This window comes from Plecotus auritus (assembly GCF_963455305.1).
Source record: "Plecotus auritus genome assembly, chromosome: 3".
Taxonomy (NCBI): Eukaryota; Metazoa; Chordata; class Mammalia; order Chiroptera; family Vespertilionidae; genus Plecotus; species Plecotus auritus.
Window position 1 is genome coordinate 131580007 of NC_137772.1, and position 20900 is coordinate 131600906.

The 20900-nt window shown below is 50.3% G+C and overlaps 1 protein-coding gene across 12 annotated transcripts in view; it reads right to left on the reverse strand.

The window, feature by feature from the left end:
- IQSEC3 (IQ motif and Sec7 domain ArfGEF 3) overlaps window positions 1-20900 on the reverse strand; it is a 118227-nt gene that overhangs the window by 15768 nt on the left and 81559 nt on the right. For all 12 annotated transcript variants that reach the window (XR_013960114.1, XR_013960115.1, XR_013960116.1 and 9 more), the window contains 3 exons: window positions 5328-5450; window positions 4635-4801; window positions 390-529 (listed from right to left, as the gene is read on the reverse strand). Coding sequence is in view for 9 of the 12 variants with exons in the window: in XM_080659895.1 (XP_080516021.1) it covers window positions 390-529; window positions 4635-4801; window positions 5328-5450 (430 nt within the window). In the remaining 3 variants the exon portion in view is untranslated. The remainder of the gene's footprint in view (window positions 1-389; window positions 530-4634; window positions 4802-5327; window positions 5451-20900) is intronic.

The following is a 20900-nucleotide window of genomic DNA, read 5'->3' on the forward strand; positions in this document are numbered from 1 at the left end:
TTCAACCCTAGAGCACTGGGCAGTTGCCCCACACCTCACCTCAGTCTTTCCCGCTGTAGCAGCTGGAGCAAGAGGCAATGACGCAAGGAAAAAAAGAGGGTGGAGTCTACGAGACATAGCAGGGACTCAGTAACTACTAAGTGCAAGAGTAAAGGAGCAATGGGGAGATATGTACACATGTAATACCTTAAAAAAAACTGGAAAAAACAGAAGAGGAAAAAAGAAATAATAATTAAAAAAAAGAGTAAAGGAAAAGTGTTTTTGAACGGCAAGGAGGAGAACGAGAGATGTCAGGAAGAAAGAAATGAGAGGAGAGGTGATGGGGGAGCTTAACAGACACAGGAGAGGATGTGAACCCCCAGGGGTACTGTTCTACAGTGGGCACTCACTGTCTTCATGCCCACGATGGACTTCTCCACCTTGGTGACATACGTGACGTGGTCCTCATTGGACTTGAGCTCCTTCTGCTGTATCCTTTCGTAGATGCCCACCACCAGCTCCCTGGGGATGTCTGCGCCATCATCCACACCTGTGGTGAGAGAAAGGAGGCGGGGAGGTGGAGGAGGGAGGTGTCAGAGGCTCGAAGCCAGAGAGGGGAATCCCCCTTCCAGACAGATGCCCTAAAAGAGTAGCCTTGATTTTGCCCTGCCCCTGCTCCAATGCCTTCAATGGCTGGCACCCATACCCATTACATTAAGGACAAACTCCTTAGCCAGGCACCAGAACTGCTATAATGTGGCCCCACATTTCTAGCCTCGTCTGGAATCAGGCAATGAGGCAAGGTTCTGCTGTTCCAGAACCTGCATTCCCACCTCCCAGGCCTTTTCCTTCATCTCCAAATTCAGCCTCCCTGTTCCTGCCATGTGCCTTTGCTTCTGCCGTCCACCTCTCCTCCCCCGTCCCACCATGAGAGTATCTTGAAGGCCAATGTTCTGTCTTATTTCCTTTAGAATTTTCCCCCTCCCAGGCTTTTCCCTCCCTCCCAAAAGGGAGAATGGTGCTCAGTAATTAGTTGTTGAATAGGTGACAAGATTCTTCCCTCACTGGGAAGGTGGAGGTAGTTAGACATTGGATGACAGAGGCAGCCCTGTGTGCAATGCAGGTAAGGAGACCCTGTACCCATATTCTACTTCACAGAAATGGTAAAACTCTGGTAACAAACATTACTAACAGAAAATATATCAACATGAAAACAAATTTCTTTAGAAGCAGAAACAGAGGCAATAAAAAAAGTCTACTTTTTCTAAATCTTTAATAACAGTACACTTTTTTGATAAGAGGGAGACATTGAAAATTAATCAACTTCGGCAAGTGTCCTTAAAGGAGTTTTCCTACAACTGAGAGGACATTCACATTCTATGAGCAATTCTCTGTATTGACCCTGCTTCTTCCATATCTGTATTTGGTCCTTAAAGGTGGGCTAATGGGCCATGCAGCACCCCAGGGCCTGAAAGAAATCTGGCTGGGGGCAAGACAAAGCAGGGATCGAGACGGAATAAAGATGGAAGGTAAAGATGGAAGGTTGTACATCTCTTTCTGAATATTCTGGTAAAAAGGAATTTTTAAAAGAGGCTACACCCACAAAGATGAAGAGGAGGGGGACGATGCGAAGGCAGATGAAGGAGTGACTGGATTAGCAAACCTAAGAAAGTGGACACTGAAGAACCACAGAACCTAGAAGGGCTCTAGAGTTGGCGGCAATCGGATCTCATAAAGTGGAGGTGAAGGTGGGCTGGGAACAGGGAAATAGGCTGAAAATCTAGAAAACATTTATGTCTTCCTATCCCTTCCTCCATTGCAGCAGAACACTGAAGGCTAATCCTCTGAAAGGGCTGAGCCAGGAACTCTGGGTTGGGGGTCCCTCCTTTAAGCCCATCCAAAGGAGGGAGTCTGTGCTGAAAACTAGGGGTAGAACTGATGTCTATATATTAAGAGACACCCCGCCCCCCCCCCCCCACCCCGCTCAACCCTATTCATTCACAAAGATCTCAGAATGTTGGCAGCCAGACTCATAGCCTTTGGACAACAGATTGGACATTTCTCTCCAACCAGCATAAGAGGAAACATCTAAAGATATTGCAGTAGGGGTCCCCCAATGAAACAGCTCAACTAAACCACCCTATGATTAGTCCACCATTCAGCAGCCCGCCCGTACTCACAGAATATTTAATCAGCTGTTTAGTGGCTCACTCTTAAATATAAATGGACACCTGTTCATCAACTACATATGAGAAAGAAGTGCGGGAAAAACAGAAAACGGAAGCCAGAAGAAATAGAGGCAAGCAGGAAGAAATTGAAATAAGCAAATAAAAATATATCATTAATGTCTTCAGAGATATATAAGAAGATATTGCATCTACAAAACAAGAATAAAATGCTATAGAAGAAGATTTAGAGAAGAAAAAATGAGTTATTTAAAATGAAAAGTATGACAACAGAAATGGAAAACTTAGTAAGAGACTTGAAAGGTAAGGATATCTTCAAGAAAGTCAACTAGAAGACAAAGATGGCAGGTAGAAAACTATAAACATTAGAAAATCAAACTAGGAGATCTAACATCTGAGTAATGAGAGTTCCAGAAAAAGAGGACAGAGTAAATGGATGGTGAAATGAACAAATACAATATTTAGAAAACTTCCCACAATTGGAGGGCTTGTGTTTCTAGACTGAAGGAACAACCCAGTGCCTAGTACAATATATTAAAAAAAAAAAAACCCATCATAAGGTACACCTTCATGAAAATTCAGAACAGAAAGGACAAAGAGAAGAACCTATAACTTTTTGGAGAGAGCAAGAAAAAATAATAGCAAAAGGTCAGGAATTGGAATGGCAGAGGGTTCGTTAGCATTGTCAGTTAAAAGACAATGGAGCAATGCCTTCAAAATTGAGCGTTTAATGTTTCCAATCTGGAATTCTATTCCCAAGCAGATTGCCAATCACGAGTGAAGATAGAAGCCCGGCTGGCGTGGCTCAGTGGTTGAGTGTCAACATATGAACCAGGAGGGCATGGTTCAATTCCCAGCCAAGGCACATACCTGGGTTGTGAGTTCAATCCCAGTGTGAGGCATGCAGGAGGCAGCCGATCAATGATTCTCTCTCATCATTGATGTTTCTATCTCTCTCCCCCTCTCCCTTCCTCTCTGAAATCAATAAAAATATATTTTTAAAAAAGTGATGGAATTAACCTGATTTATTTTTTAAAAAAAAGTGAAGATAGAAAAAGATATATTCAGACACACAAGTTCTCAAAAAGTTTGCCTCCAGTGTACCTTTTTTCAAGGGCGGGGGGTCGGGGGAACGTGTACCTTTTCTCTCTCAAAGAAGAAGCTATGAAATGTAGGCAACAGAAATCTAACACAGGAGCAAGGTGAAGGATCCCCAGACGATGGTGAAGGGAGATAGCAGAATGACAGCCGTGCAGCTGTCCAGACCAGAGCAGAACTAGAGGCCCCAGGAGACACAGCTCCCAGAATATGAACCTCAGGAAATACCTGCTGGGGCTCAATGTGTTTAGAGGAACTTGACACTTGAGGTGAAGAGTTTGGAGATGAATTAATGGCAGGTACATAAAGAGCTAAACAAATGGAAAAAGAATACAAGTATTCACTCCAAGAAAAATAGAAAGGATTTGTAATCATTTTATACTTCAAAACTCAGCTTTGTATTATGTTTACTCAGCTTTGGATTGTGTTTAATATAAACAATGACATCACAAATATGATGCTACAAATGATGCATGGAGTTGTGATGTAATTTTAGTGGGGATGGGTTAGTGAAGGTAAGTGAAAGAGGGCTAAATCCTTTTATTCCACTGTATGGTCTGAATGTTTATGTACCTGTCAAATTCATATGTTGAAATCCTAATGCCCAACGGTATTAGGAGGCAGGGCCTTCTGAAGGTGCTTAAGTCAGGAGGCTGGAGTTCTCATGAATGGTATCAGTGCACCTATGAGAGAGACCCCACAGACTCCCTCACCCCTTCCACCTGGGAGGACACAGCGAGAAGCATCAGCTAGAACCAGGAAGTGGGCTCTCGCCAGACACTGAATCTGCTTGTGCCTTGACCTTGGACTTCCAGCCTCCAGAACTGTGAGAAATGCGTCTGTTGTTTATAATCTACCCAGACTGTGGTATTTTGTTTTAGCAGCCTGAACAGACTAAGGCAGAAATTAATAGATAACACTTAAAATTTTTTTAAATGAGTAAGTAGCAGAGTGTGAAAGAAACTGCATACCACAATATATGTACTGTACAATCCTGTTCATATAAAATTCCAGAACTGGCACAACTTGGCAGTGGTGATGGAAGGTCAGAGGAGTTGTTACTCAAGGGCAGGGGTACTGAATGGAACAGAACCTGGGAGAATGTTCCGAGGTGAGGATAGTGATCTATATTTAGATCTGGGTGTGATTACATAGCTGTATAGGAATAGAAACATTCATCAAGATCTCAGATTTATAAACCTTACAGTATGCATTTTTTACCAATATGCATGACTAGGCCCAGAGAGCAGCGTCCAGTGCCCTTGGCTGCTGAGAGACAATCTACAATTGGGCTCAAACTCACAGTATTAATACTGAACAGAACAGGCGGGAGCAGTGGTCTCGTCCACCCCGCTGCCCCCACCTCCTCACCTCGAAGGTTTCGGATGAAATCCTCCAGCATCATCTTCCGGTCAGGCTTAATATTGGGGCTGTACATGTCGGTGTTGAGGAGGATGATGGCGAAGGCCAGGATGAAGATGGTGTCAGGGTTGTGGAATTGCTGCACCACCTCGGGGTTGCACATGCAATAGCGCTGGCTGTGGTGGGGGACACAGAGCCGAGGCTGAGGCCTCTCCCCAACCTCCCAGCTCCAGCAAGGGGGACTGTGGGGGCAGGAATCAGGCTCTCTGCAGGCCTTAGGTCTGGGCAGCTCCCTTCCCCTTGCCCCCCCCCCCCCGACCCCCGAATACCCCGCAGCCCCTCACACCCCGCAGCCTGGTCCTCTTCCCCTCTGTGGGGACAGGGCAGGTGTCAAACACCCACAGATCCCACCTCACCAACCTTGCACTGATGCTCATTAAATATTTGCTTGTTGTGGGATGAATGAAATGCATGCAGGCCCCGAGAGCCCAGTGCTGTTCCAGCTTGGAGAGCTCGAGGGGCTCTATCCCTTTTGTCTCCCTTCCTCCTTTCTATCCAGCCCACCTCTCCCACCTCACCAGGAGGGCTTCTCCCACCCCTAGGCCCACAGCAGCTCTCCTTCTCCACCCCATTTCCCCCACCCAACCTCCCCAGGTGTGTGTTCTGAGATGTATGAGGGAGGGGCTGCAGAGGGGATCCTACCTGAAGGCCTCTATCAGCCGCTCCACCTTCTGGGCCTCCCCCTGCACGCGGATGTGCGCCTGGAACTTGCGCAGGGCCTCGTCCAGCTCCATGCCCGAGAAGTCCATCTCATCCACCACGCAGCTGAGGCGGCGGGAGGAGGGTCATGAGGAAAGGTCGGCCCCACACTCCCCCATCCCACTGGAGCTGAGTAAGGTGCAACCACCTGTGGCTGGAGGATCCCACCCTGCTGGGGTGAGGGAGCGACTTTGCTCTCTGGGACCTCCCCGGCCTTACTCACCCCTGAGGGGCTCCCTTTAATAACAAAGAGAGCCTTTCCCATACCTCTCATCTAACACAATGGTTTGTAAGGCAGATGGCTGACTGTTGTCTCCACTTCACAGCTAAGAACCCGAGGCCCAGAGAGGCCAGCAGGTTGCCCAAGGCCACAGAGCTAGGAGGAGGTGAAACTTCCAAAACCCAGGTCCTTTCTTCTCAACCTCAGAGCATCTCAGTGCCAGACGAAGGTTTAAGACGTGCAATTTACTCTCCTAGTCTTCAGAGTCCTGCTGGGAGCATGCATGTCTCCCTCGCTTCCCTTTCCAGGTCCCATTGGAGTTTCTGGTGAAGGGACCTCCTCCTGCACCACCCTCCCATGGGCTCCCAGGTCCTTCCTTTGCAGCCAAGGAGCCCCAGCGCTCAGGGGAGCTGTGGCCATTGGGAGGAAATGACATATCATCTTAACATGGGAGGGGACAGTGTGAAAAGCACAGCCATCCTGGGCCTGGGCCCACCACTGAATTTTTTGTGACTTTAGTTCACAGACTCACCACTTGGAGCCTCAGTTTCTTCTGAGAAGGAGGAGGTCAGAGTCCTGATCACCAAGGGCCCCTCTACCTCTTAAATGCCACCTCTAACCTTGGAGAGTTTGCCTCTGATGTTCCCCTTTGGTGTGGGGGGGAGGAGGTAGTGGAGGGCACGTGCCAATCACCCCCACTAGGCAGCCTCATTCTTTTGGCTTGGGCTGCTCCTGGAGGGTCATGCCTACTGTCCACTGGGTCATGCTTGTCCTCTTTTGGGGAGCCTGTTCCCTGGGCTGTGAGCAGCAAGGGGGGAATCTAGGCCTGGCTCAGCGCAGACCTAATTCTCCCTGAGCTTACACATCCTAACAAAGCTCTTGGAGCTGTTTCCTCCACTTCTGCACCCATGCTGCACTCCAATCCCCTGTCCCGATCATTTTATACCCAGCCCCTCGCTGCCCTCTGGAGGTGAGAAGCCCCCTCTCTGCTCCCACAGCCCCTGGAGACCCCACCACAGGGTCAGGACCCCAGGATCAATGTCCCCTCACTGCTGTCTGCCAGTCCATGCAGGGCTCGAGTCCAGTGTGTGGCTCAGAACCCAGGATGCCGACGGACTCAGGAGAGTGGCTGCCTGAGTGGAGGGATGAGTCCTGACACCACTCCCACCATCATCCCGGCTCCCGTGCTGAGCCTGATGCTTGTGCAGAGATCCCGCCTACCCCAGTTGTGCTGTCAATGTTTAGGAGAAAGAAAGGGGAGATGCCCACGTGGTGGTGGTCATGGATCGGCTCCCCCAACTCCTTTCAGGGGGACCAAAGGGAAGAGGGCACCCAAGACTTCCTCAGAGGGAAGGGCTGATAGGGGCTCTCCTTCCCCCACCCTCCAGGGCAGGGAGGATGGCCATCTCATGCTGGGAGCCTGTCCTTGGCTTGGTCAAACCCAGCCTTCTCTCAGGCTTATCCATCTGGATAGTGAGTGAGTCAGAGGGTGGGGCTGGGAGGGGGAGGCAAGAATTTGGCCCAAGCATGAGAATTGGCAACGTCTGTGTCTGAGCATTTGAGACGGACAACTGGGTAGTTGGCCCTCCAGGTTCAGCCTGATTTCTTGGCAGCTCTTGTCGCCTCCTCCCTGACCCCTCCCCAGTGGAATGTGAGCTCTGAGATCAGCATCATGGGGCCCACATCTGCATGTCCCCGTAGCCCCGCCTGGTCAGGTGTTATAAATCCAGCATGATTGAGTCATACAGGGATGCCAGCTGTCCGGAAGAGGTGAACCAGACAGGGAGGGAGGGAGGAATAGGAGGGAGGAGACAGAGACACAGAGGACACAGAGAGTCAGTGAGAGAGACAGAGAGAACAAGGAGTGAAAGGCAGAGGGAGAGAGACACACAAAGAGAGGCAAGGAGATGAAGAGAGAGAGACAGACAAGCAAAAAGGGTGAGAGAGAACAAGAGAAAAACAAAAACTAGGAGAGAAAAGAGGGGGAGAGACGGAGGGAATGGAGGAGGGGGAGAAGAAGGCAGGAGAGGTGGAGGAGGAAGAGGAGACAACGACAGGACAAGACAGAGGCAATGAGGGGAGGAAAACAGCAAAGACAGGACCTGGTGGGCCTCGGTGTGAAGTGGCGGCGGGCGGCGGCGGGGGGGGGGAGGGGGGGCACATTGCAGCCTCTCACCCCAGGGACTCCCACCCTGACTCTTTTTTTTTTTTTTTTTATTGATTTCAGAGAGGAAGGGAGAGGGAGAGATAAGATAGAAACATCAATGATGAGAGAGAATCATTGATTGGCTGCCTCCTGCACGCCCCCTACTGGGATGGAGCCCGAAACCCAGGCATGTGCCCTTGACCGGAATCGAACCCGGGACCCTTCAGTCTACAGGCCAATGCTCTACTCACTGAGCCAAACTGGCTAGGCCTCCCACCCTGACTCTTGCAAGGCCAAGGGGAAGGGCAATGAACCCCAGCTTGGCCAACCCTGCCTGTGGAGCCTGCTTCCCTGGTGGACCCAAGAATGGCCCCTGGTTCCCCTGGTCTGGTGTCTGGCTGCCCCCCTGCCCAGGAACACTTGTCCCTGTGGTCCATCTGCCTACTCCTTACCTGGCCCTGACCTCTCCCTGCAGGCCTCTGAACCCTGAGGTCCTGGCACAGTGCACCCCTCACAGTGCCCTCCCAGAGCCTCTGTGCACACATCCTCTGCTGCCGCACTCTGGTCCAGGCCTCACCCCTGAGGGGGAGGGTGGGTGCCCAGAGGCCCAGGCACTGTGCGCAGTGGACAAAGGAGGCGGTGGAGCAGCTGGGAGAGGGTGGGATCTGCTCAGCCAAGCACGATGGCCTAGTTTCCAGCCCTTCACTCAGGTGACACGAAGCCGGCTCACTCGCTCTCAGGCTGCAGCTAAAAGCTCCAGTAATGAGCCCAGAGCCTGCGAGTCAAGCACTGGGATGGAGACGCAGCCGGGTGGAAACTCCAGCCCACGATGGGGAGCACTACATAAGTCAATCACGCCACGGGGACGATGACTTCAGGGGAGGACACCTGGGCCGTGGGGCAGACAGTCTCTATATCACACCTTTGAAAACCCCACGGAAGGAGCTCTTTAAAATATAAATCCCCGAACCCTACCCCAGATCTACCGACTAGAATATCTGGAGGCAAGGCCTTGGAATCAGCATCCTTCAAAGATTCTTTAAAAATTAAAACTAATAGCTGAGCTGAGTGCAAGGGTAGGGGGATCTGGCCCATGTAGAAGCTTTTAAGCTGTGAGTTCAGCAACTCACAGGCCAACAGGCAACAGCTCGTGAGGGCACATGTGTCCCTATCAGCTCTCAGGGGCTGCCTTTGCAGTGGGGTGGTGAGGGGGGAATGATGGAGGTACAGACAGATGCAGTTCCCCACCCCCGCCACACACACACACATTTCATGCTTTCCTCCCTGCAACTGCCACCATGGTTAATGGGCCACAGTGGTTAATGGGTAGCTCGTGTCCTGGCGTTCTTGGGTCCCAGGGGGGGAAATAGCAGTGTTTTCTGCGAAATCCCCAGATGGCAGCAAGAAGCCATGCTGCACGGTGGAAAGGCACTATTACCTCCAGCAGACAAATGCTTTCCTCTCTGCAGAGCTGGCGTTGGGCCAGGTGACCTCTCAGGACTCTCCCCAACCTGACAGTCTCTGACAAGGACTCAGCCAGTCTCCACGGCTCTGCAGATGCTCCGGGATGGCAGGAGACTGGGCATCATCTCTGGCTGGCTTTGGAATACAGCTCACGATGACTGCTTCTCTTATCTCCCGGAGAACCATCACTTGCCTTCCTGGTGAGCCTGTGCCTCCTGGGGCAGGTGGCTGTGCTGTCTAACAAGCGTGCTCTGGTGGAACCTCACCTCTGGGGTCTCCATCATCCTGGGATCGCCCATAATCCTTGCCCTTCTCACAGCATGATTGTTTTCCCACCTCCAAAGAAGCGTGGGCCTGCACCTTGACCTCTGCTATCTCCCCTCTCACCTTTTCCATCGCTTCTCTTATTTTGCAATATCTAGCAGCACTTAAAATCTCCCCCTCCCTGTCCTCTTTGCCACCCTAGAATTCTCGTAGGGAGCAGATTGTTGACAGTTTTTCAAGTCCATCCTGCTGCCTCCACCCAGGACAACCAACTACCATTTCTCCTCTTAGATCATCTTTAAGGTGAAAAATATCACGTTTCTAGGTGGTATTTTTTGATGTATAATCTCCCCATTTTACAGAAGGCAAAACTGAGACCCCAAAGCGATTGCTCCATGCTCCCACAACTAGGAAGCGCAGGTGTCTGGCTTCCTGCTTGTGAGCCTGTCCGCACCGCTGGGCTCTCTCCACTTCACTGGGGTCCTAACACTAGTGGAGAAGCTCCTCCGTGCTCTCACTGTTCTCAGTGCCTCACTGAGTGTACAATGACAATCTCCTCAATCCTGTGCGGTGCTAATTATCCTGTTATTTATATTACATACAGGAAAGTGATGCTCACAGGAGAGCTGGCCCTGCAGGGAGACTGCATACATCCACTTCCTCGCCAGCATCTCTGGGGCCAGGCACACCTGCCCCTCCCCCTCTCAATGTCTGATGCTAATGTGTCTCTCCCTTAGGGCTGCTCCCTTACCCAGATGCCTGATGGGAGCTATGAGGGGACAAGGGGCGGGGCGGGGGGGGGGGCGGCAATTGGCCACAGCCTTGGAGTCATGTGCGAGGAGCCACTTCTCTTAAAGCAGTCAGCATGAGGCGGTGTGGCCACCCTGCAGTTTCAGAGCTGGCCTGGGCACACAGAGCCCATGGAGCCCACGGCAGGGGCTAAATTCTTGCCCTCCTACCTTCCCCTTTCTGGTCTGCCCTCCATCTTTCCCTCACTCCCTTCTTCTCCCCTCTCTCCCTCCCTCTGTCCTTCCATCTCTCCCTTTCTTCCTTCCCTCCTCCCTTCCTGCCAACAAATATGCATTTAGTGTCTCCTATGTGCCAGACGCTGTGCTAAGGACCTGGTATAAGTACAGACAACAAAACACAGATCCTGTCCTGATGAAAGAAACAAATGGAGTTTAAATAATTATTTCATTATAATTGTGATGAGTCCTATGTAGGCAACGACAGGGTTCCATGAGAGGACAAAGGAGGCATATTTTATACTGGTGTGTTCAGAAAGGCCTCCTTGAGGACATCACATCTGAGCTGAGATTGGAAGATGAGTAGGAGCTGACCAAGGGAAGAGGAGGGTGGGAGAGAGCTTGGAGGCAGTGGGGAAAGCACATGCCAAGGCCCTGAAAGGTCAATGAGGCTGCAATGTGGAGAGTAAAGGGGAGGATGGAGACTGGCTGACTGTGGGGCTGGGAAGATGGGCAGGGGCTCGACCAGTTAAGAGCTCTGTGAGTCGCGAGAAGGATTTTGGAGTTTATACTGAACGCTGTGGGAGACAATGGAAGGGGATGACCAGAGGAGTGATAAGATCCAGTTTGCTGTAAGAAGGCTTCGCTGGCTGTTAGGGAGAGAATGAACAGAAAAAGGAGGGCAAGGAACCAAGAACGAAGGAGGGGTCCAGTTAGGGCACTACTGCAGAGGTCTGAGGTAGAGAGGGTGGGGTTTGGGCTGAGGTGGAAGCAGTGGAGACACGCTGAATGGACAACCTGAGATACATTGCAGAGGAAGAACAGATGCACCAGGTGACGGAGGGCATGTGGGAAGTGAGGAAACAGGAGTCAACAATGAGTCTCAGCTCTGGCTTGGCACCTGGGGGCCTGCTGCTCATTTTTTAGGACGAGTTGATGATAGGGTGACAAAGGTGCTGGAGGAGACAGGGAGACTTCAGTTTTGGACACATTAAGTTTGAGATGTTCTTTCATACAGTATCAATTTTTCCCTCTCTACTAAATTCTCATTAGCACTTAAATTATTTTATTTTCTGTTTTACAAATTAAAACCCTGCTTTGACCCTTCTTTGCTCTCTAGAAACTACTGTTTTCTCTATTCCTTTTTAGAGCCGAACTTCCAGAAGGCATCCCTTCTGTGCTGTCTTCACTTTCTCAACCCCATTCACTTTCACCCGGCTCCAGCCACGCTTCTACCCACAGCATGCCACTAACACTTCTCTTGTCGGGGCCACCACTGGCCGCCATGCTACCAAGTCCAATGGAACCAACTTCTGTCCATGTTCCACCAGCCTCTTGGCAACATCAACATGGTTAATTACTCCATTCTTAAAACACTCCTCTCTTGCTTCCACCACGTCACCCTCCCTCAAGTTACTCATTTCTCTCTGTGGGCCGATGCTCTAACCATCGAGCAGCACCAGCCAGGGATTAACCAGCCCACTTTTGAGTCCTGCCTGTTGTCTGAATCTGGGTGCTCTTGTCTGAATGCCAGTCATGGGCAATACTCACATGACCATAGGTTGTGCTAGCATCTCTTGCAGAGAAGTCAGGTTGTATATGTTTTATATTTTACTTGGTATTTATTATTTTAACTTGTTGTCAGTAAATATTTGACAATGTCTGATTTGAGGAATTCTTCAGATAAAGTCCCAAACCCAGCATCTTCCTCCCCCCAAAACTGAAAATACAGGCACGTTATTTAGTATAATTTGCATGCATTACTGTACTGTGCACAAACATATTCATATCAAAGACTGAGTGTTCTGAATTCTCAGCAGCTCGGGAGGCTGTCCACTGGGATCTGGCCTCCTCTGTCCCTCCACACTGCCACCAGGCCCCTGCTTCGCCGTGCCTCTGGGCTCCACCAACTCCTCCCCTCCCCAAGGCCTCTGCTGAGATTTAGGGCATCATCTCCCTCCACAGCGTGACTGCAGAAGCCTCCTAACCAGCCTCGTTGCCTCCAAATAATCTCCCAGAACAATCCTGCTAGGTCCAGCTAGGACATCATTTGGCCCTGTCACTCCTCTGCTTATGTTTTTTTCACGGGTTTCCCACATCACTTGTAGGAAACCTGAGCTTCTCAGCAAAGCAAGCCAGGCCCTGTTAGCTTCCCAGCTTCTCCTGCCCCTTCGGCATACTGGCACCCCTCCTGCCATCTCACTATCATGCCTCCACACTTTTGCACACACTGTTCTTCCTTTCTGCCACCCAACCCCAACCTTGCAGTCTCTGTTTAATTGTCAATCTCTCCAGGAGGATTCCTTCTTCACCACCGGACCCTGGCACGCCTTCTGTCTACCACCGCAGTTGTGCCCATGTCCTAACATTTACCTGCCTGTCTTCCCACCAGGCTACGTGCTCCTGCAGGAAGAGGCAGTGCTCTGAATCTCTGCATCCCCATCCAAACATGAATCCAACAAACACTTGTAAAATGAGTAAGTAAGAGACCAAGTGAATGAACGAGACCTCGAGCAACATGGCCAGCTGGGGAAGGAGTTCAGTGGCCTGCACCTTTGGAAGCTCTGCCCTGTGACCCAGGATGGCTGGGCTCACCGGCTTGCTGTGCAAAATCATCTGGAGCTGATCTGACACTTGGAAAAGCTGCCAGGGAATGGCCCCATGGGTTCCATCGGCAGGCAGCACGGCAGAGTGGTGTGCAGGTCCTTCCCTCCCCCCCTCAGCTGCACACGCAAGTGAGTGAGCGATGATGGGGCACCGGAGGCTGATTAGAGGGCTTCCCACAGAGCTTGTCTGGACCTGCCTCGCAGGTGCTGCTGATGGGCGGTGCGGCAGGAGTAGTTCAGGGCTCCTTCTGGGCAGGCCTCCCTCTCCTGTGGGTATCTGCAGAGGCTGCAGCAAGTAGCCCACAAGCGGCGGGGAACCTTAGCACAGATGTCCTCTGCACCTGTGTAAGGAGGTACAGTCATGCATAAAATGGCTCAGCCCTGATCTGTGTGTGGCATCAGTTTGTGTTGCAGGGAGACCCACATGATGTATGGTCAAAAATGATTTCTTTTAAAAAAATAAATTTATTGATTTCAGAGAAGAAGGGAGAGGGAGAGAGAGATAGAAACATCAATAATGAGAGGGAATAATTGATTGGCTGCCTCCTGCATGCACCCCACAGGGGATCGAGTCCGCAACCTGGGCATGTGCCCTTGACCAGAATCAAACCCAGGACCCTTCAGTCCACAGGCTGACGCTCTATCCACTGAGCCAGACCAGCTAGGGCAAAAATGATTTCTTTTTTAATGACAGTAAGACAGTGTCTGGCAGGCAAAGGAACTGGTTGGGAGCTGAAGCTAGGTAATGATAGCAGCAGAGCAGACAGCAAAGATCTGGCAGGTGAGGCACAGGCCAAGGCAGGGAGAGCGGCCTGTGCTGCAGACCCGGCACCTGTGCTCCCGGCGGAGACTGATTCCAGGTTCCAGGATGAGGGTGGAAAACGAAACCACCCACAGCCACGGATGCAGGAACCCTGGTTTTATTTCTGCAGTTCTTGGCTCACACAATTCAATTAAAAATATCCCCATCCGCAGAGAGTTATTTCTGTTAACGGAACTCACAACGTGCCCAACAAAGGTGAAGGCTTTTGGGGAAAGTGCGATGTGGCTAAGGAAATGGAGCAGGAGGAAGTGGACGCAGGAGGATCTGCTGTGCTCCTGGTGATGACATGAGGACAAAGAAAATCGTTTGAGGGGCCTCCGAAGAGATGGCTGCCAGTGACACCTTGAGGATTCAGGAACCACAAGAACTCAGTATAAACTATCCAAACACATTGGAAGTCAGTGTGGAGATTTCCCTGAGGTGATTTCCCTTTGCTGGGCCTGGCAGCATCTGTTTGCCAGTGGATCTCAAACTTGAGTGGGCATCAGAATCACCTGGCGGGCTTATTAACGCACAAATTGCTGCCCCAGAGTTTCTGATGCACTGGGTCTGGGTGGAGTCTAAGAACTGATGTTGCTGACAAGTGTCCAGGTGCTGCTGCTGTTCTGGGGAACACACTTTGAGAACCACTGTTCTATGCCAGTCATAGTGGGAGGAATGAGAAGCCAGGCCTTTGGTGTCAGATGCCCTTGGGTTTGAATCTTGTTTCTATCATTTAGCTGTTCGGTCACTTAGCCTCTCTGTGCCTCGGTTTCCCCGTTGGTAGAATGGAGCTGATACCTATAACACCTCAGGGGCAGGGTGGTTATGAGTTTTAAGAGAGTTCCTAGAAACAGAGCTTAATAAAGGTAGTTTCCATTATGTATCTGGAGACCAAGTGTGAACTGACATGCCAGGTGACTAAGTGGACTTGAAGTTCCTTCCCTCTAGCATAGGATTAAGACCCTCCCCCTCATCACCAATGAACTCTGCCTGAAATTACATCATCAGACATTCATCCACTGACCCTTTAAAATATACATATACCAGAAACAGAAAGAGGAAACTGAATCTAGCTCAGACTTTTTGAGATTTATGAATCAATTTTTCAGCTCTGCTTTCTTCTCAGATGAGAGGGTCAGAGCATAGCAAATAAAGGTGAGTCAATTGATAGTACCTGATTCTGTTCAATTCTCTGCCACTGGCCAGGGGACTAGTCATTTCCTCTCTCTGGGTCTCAATTTCCACCTGATAAAGTGAGGGGGCTGGACTACTTGACCATCCAAGGGGTCTTCTGGTACCACGAGTCACACCTGGGTCTGACAAGGACTATAAAGGCATTAGGCCCACACTTCTCTTGGGGTACAGTGCAGAGGTAGGATGATGTAGGCTTAAGAACTCAGGTTATGGAATCATTCTGCCTGGCTTCAGATCTCAATCATGGATTGTGGACAAGCTACCCACCCTCTGCTCCTCGGGGCCTTCATTTGCACAGCTTGACTGCACTCACCTCTCAGAGTTGCTGTGAAGATGAAATGAGGTTTTGCATGGCATGAGTCTTGGAACAGTGCCTGCTGGCACACAGTAAATGCTTAATACGTATATGTGAGCTGTGATCATTACGCTTTGAGGTCTGCTCACTCACAGCTGACCCTCCTAAAACCCCAGGAGATCGTAACTCCCAGGAAGCCTCTTCTAAAGTCCTGCATCAAAGAGTGGCCAGTCTACACCACACCTGAACATCACACACGGATTAAGAGAGACCCTTCCAGGGCTAAGGCCTGACTATTCAGAAAGGAATTGGGTGGCAGGTATATTCGTTTTTGTGTAAAAGCCCAGTTTATATGATAATGTGGCCAAGCCAAAGGGAGTCTCAACTCTGGACTTGTTCACCCCACACTTAGGATCCCAAGATCTCCACAGGGGTAAGTGGTTCTTCAGTGCTCATGACTCTTTACTGTTAAGGGGACTCTCTCATCTATGTGGGGGGGGGGGGGGGGGGGCGGGAGGGGAGGTGGAAAGGTGGTTGGGGATGGGGGAAAGGCACTGGAGAGGTAGAAGGTCAAGGCCATAAAACCCCAAGACATCACTTGTAGAAGAGACCCCCTCCTTCCATTCCTCTGGTGGTGACAGCCTCAAGTTTTCAGAGCAGTGGAAATCACCCCAAAGTCTCTATCCCTTTCTGCCCCAGGCCTCTCTCCACCCTCCTCCAGACACATAAGGCTCTGCCTGGGCCCTGAGGGCTCTCCTCGTGGAATTCACTGGGACCAGGGAGCGGTTCTGAGGTTGCACGGGGCACTAGGGGCAGGAAGTCCTCAAATACTTTCTTCCTGGTGACAGAAGGCCAGAGCCTTCCAGACAGCTGAGTGTGACAGACAGCCTGTCTTCATTTCTGAATGTCCCCTAAGAACAAATCTGTTACACTCTGGCCAACACATTTCTATGGGAATTAAATAATGAAATCTGACTAAAATGTCAAACTCTTCATATCTAACAAAGAATGAAGTAGACACAGTGAGAGAAGGAACACTCAGGAAACTTCCTTCTAGCAGTTCAAACCAAAAGCTGCCCTTTGCAGGCACTTCTGTGGGAATGACAGACACCAATGCCCTCCATGTGCACGAGGTTCACATTGCAAAGATCACGCGGGCCCGAGAAGAGACCACTCACAGCCACTCACAGCCAGCACCACCAGTCCCTGTTCACTGGCCTTCACACCTGCTGAAGCGAACATTTCAGAAAGGAAGTAGAGCAGAGCCGAATTTCCCAGCCATGTGAACACAGAGAGGGAGAAGCTTTCAGCCCCAGAGGATCCCAATCCCTGGGGCTCTCTCGCTCCCACTGCCGCTCCCGCAGCTGGGCAGCCACTGTTCTGTCTCCTCAGTACCGAGAGGATTTCCTCAGAGCGCAGCATGGTCCCTTCCTTCCCCAGAAGTTCTTACTGTCTGGGGAGTAGACCCAATCTCAAACCAGACCTGAGGAGTCTGTGGTTTCCCTGTGTTGGGGGTGGGGTGTGTGGGGGTAGGTGGGTTCATGGTGGGGGTGTATCTAATGCCTTGTGTGTTCAAGTAGAAAAGATCATAATAGAAATAGCTAACATTTAAAAAAGAATTTACTAAGCATCAGGTGCTGAGTTAGATACTTTATATGCATCTAAAATGTTTAATTCATAGGAGGTAGGTACCATTATCTCCATTGGACAAATGAGGAAAGTGAGGCTGGTTTCTCCTTAAGAGAAAACAAAAGTGCCCCTTCCAGGTAAACACGAATGTACAGGACCCTTTGAGCTCAGAGGCCTTCTATTATTACTCGAATAAAGCCCAGTTGAATACATTCCTTCTTGGAATGTGTCTTCTATGGAAGTAGGACACAAAGGGATGGAGAGGTCAGTTTCTAGGAGCCCCGAGGGCCTGATTCTGGAGGCAAACATTACCGCATCTACATGCTCAGACACAGGGCAGCGCTGAGGCAGCCTGCTCAGCCCCTCTTCCTGTCCCCCACAGGCATAAGAATTGGGGTAAGGGTCCCTGGGGTCCCACCCTTTCCTCTCCCAGAGGCTTTCAACCTCTCCCCTTCCTGTCTGGCTGCTTCTTGGAGAATGCTGTGGCTTGGGCTGTCTCAGTCTCCAAGGGGATGGGTGACTTATGTCCTTTTATTCAGCAAACAGCTTTGTACAGAACGAATGCAACTTGCTGAATGTCACCATGCGGGGGCAGGGGAGTCGTGCAGAATCCCAATGAAGCCTTTCAGGCCTAGGCGAAATAGCACCGGTGACGTGGTTATTGTGTTTTCCCTCTGGTGGGAGTAAGAAAGAGGCAGAGGATCCGAAAGATACCAGGACAGTTGGCTTGAGTGGCGGAGAAATGCCAAAACCCCCAGCGCCTGGCTCCCCGGCTAGTGCCTGCCTCCTCCTGCTTCTCCACCTTCTTTCTCCTGGCACTTTGCAGGAGACAAACCAGGTGGTCAGCACACTGCAGACTTGGGGGAAGAGGGCTCCTTTCTGTGTACAGAGGCTAGTGTGCAGAGACCTCAGAGCCCAAGCCTGCATGGCTGCAGAATAAAGCACCAGGGACCTAGGCATTCACTGGGGCAGAAATGGGGCTCAGCTCTGTACTCAGTCTTCCCCAAACCCACAATGCCTGCAGGAGCTTGCTCTGCCTCCTCTGCCTCCCTTTCCATGCCTGGCTTTTCCATTCTTCTCTCCCAATTAACACCTGGGTCTGTAAATTCCCTGAGGCCATGAGCCATTCCTGTTCCTCCCCCATCCCACATACACACACTGGGACAGCCGGCTCAGCCCTATTTCCAGCACATGGTAGGCCCTCAATGTTTACTGAATGAATGATGAATGGTCGTCTTGTTCTCCCATGAACTTCGGTGCCAGCACTGCCCTGGAGCCTGAGGGATGCTCTGGCAGGAGGACAGAGCCTGGCCTCCATGTTCAGGGCAGATGACTCTGCATGATGCCAGTGTGCTACAAATGCAATGGGAGATGGGAACAATGATAGATTCACAGGAGTTGGAGGGACCTCTGAGGTCACACAGCCCAACCTCTGGCTTAACAGATGAGAACTCTGAGGCCTAGAGGCGAAGTGCCTTCCAAAAGCTATATAGCCTGTTAGGAGCAGAGCCAGGTTCAGAGGACAGCTCTTTCTCTCAGGTCCAGCCATCTGTCCTACCCCCCGGGCCCCGCTACCCCCTCTCACACACACACTGCCTTCCTCATCCCAGGCCTGACTCTGCCTCAGCTGCTAGCGCAGTCCCCAGCCTAGGTCCCCTGCCAGCACAGGCTGCATGGCTGGTCTGAGTCTCCAGCCCACACACTCTGTCTCCCAGGGAAGATGGCAATTAGTTTCCATTGTGCTGTTCAGCATGACCTGGACTGGAGAAAAACCGTGTGTTCCTTATACTCTAGGCCAATGTGAGCCAGACAGGTTAAAATTACAGGACCAGGCAATACCAGGACTTGGGACACAAAAGGTCAGGGACTATGAGTGAAGCTTAGAGACAAAGCAGTGTCATCCAAGGGGTTGGAGCATCCGAAAGAACAAAGCCATAGGGCACAACACCTCCACTCACCCTCCTACAGAATGGAAAGGGGGCAAAAGCCAATGAAAAAGCCAGAGAGGAAAACTACAAGAAGACTGGAGAAACCAAGATGGCAGCATAGGTAAACACCTGAACTTGCTGCCTTGCACAACCACTTCAAAACTACAACTAAAACACAAAACGGACATCATCCAGAACCACAAGAAGGCTGGCTAAGTGGAAATTCTATAACTAGAAGGGAAGAGAAAAGCACACTGAGACTCAGAGGAGCTGCGGAAGTAAAGTACAGAGGTACGAAGGCGCATGCACGCAGAGAAGGCTGGCAACTGAGGATGCAGCTGTCTTTTTCAATCCGCAGGGAGACACAAGCTCCTGACTGCTCTGAACTCCAGTTCTGGGTGAGACTCTGGGGACCCAGACTCATACAGGGAGAAACTGGACTGTCTGGCAGCAGGCAGAACTCGAGGATGGCTTTTTCTCAGAGGTGCTTGCAACGATTATCAAGGGACACTGAGACCCGGGGCCTCTTAGGGCAGGGCTGACGGGAAGCCATTGCTGTTTGCTCCACCCTGAGACTCTGCCCCATCCAAGCTGTGCGCAGAGGCTTTTGCATATGAATGGCCTGGTCCTTTGACTTACCTATCAAACTGCCGCTGAGTCAGAGAGACCCAGAACATCCAAAAGAAGGCCCAAGGTCCCACAGCAGCTTGCATTGCTTCACAGCTGGGCCTCATCTGGGCACCTCCAAACCCCAAACAAAGAAGAGGAATCTGCAGATCTCTCCATAGCTCCTGCTGGGTGGCCTCAGGCAGAGGCTAAATTAGCACCTCCTTGGAGATACAAGAGCCAGTGTACCCAGGGATCAGAGTAGGACCATCCAGATTACAACTTCTCAGATCCATAAGGGACACACTCAGGGGGCAGACTCAGTTAGCACCAAAGCCCCACTGAGGCAAGTCTTGCCTCATAAGGGTGTCTCTAGCACAGAAGTTCTTCCAGCGTAGACACAGCTGATCCTCACAGCCAAGTGGCCTGGAGGTCAATTCCTCCCAGTGATACCAACAACAATCAAGGCTTAACTACAACAAGACTGTGCACACACCCCACAAAGGGGTGCACCAAGAGTGTCCACCTCAGGTAACTGGGGAGGCAGAGCCACTGGGTCCTATAGGACACCTAGCACACAAAGCCACTCTATCAACTCAGGGAAGCAGCCAAAATGCAGAGACAAAGAAACAGGTCACAAATGACAGAAATGGAGGAAAGCAAACTACTGGATATAGAGTTCAAAACCATGGTTATAAGGTTTTTCAAGAATCTTCTAGAAACCACCAATAAATTTAGTGAGACCCTCGAGGATATGAAAAAGGACCAACTAGAAATTAAGCATACACTGACTAAAATAAAAATAATATACAGAGATCCAACAGCAGACTAGAGGATCCCAAAAATCAAGTCAAAGATTTGAAATACGAAGAAGCAAAAAACACCCAACTGGGAAAGCAAAAAGAAAAAAGAATCCAAAAATATGAACATAGTATAAGGAGCCTCTGGGACAACTTCAAGCATACCAACATCAGAATTATGGGGGTGCCAGAAGAAGAGAGAGAGCAAGATACTGAATACCTATTTGAAGAAATAATGACAGAAAACTTCCCCGACCTGGTGAAAGAAATAGACTTACAAGTCCAGGAAGCGCAGAGAACCCCAAACAAGAGGAATCCAAAGAGGACCACACCAAGACACATCATAACTAAAATGCCAAGAGCAAAAGACAAAGAGAAAATATTAAAAGCAGCAAGAGAAAAACAGTTAGTTGCCTACAAGGGAGCACCCATATGACTGTCAACTGATTTCTCAGCAGAAACTATGCAGTCCAGACGGGAGTGGCAAGAAATATTCAAAGTGACGAATAGCAAGAAACTACAACCAAGATTACTCTACCCAGCAAAGCTATCATTCAGAATTGAAGGGCAGATAAAGAGCTTCATAGATAAGAA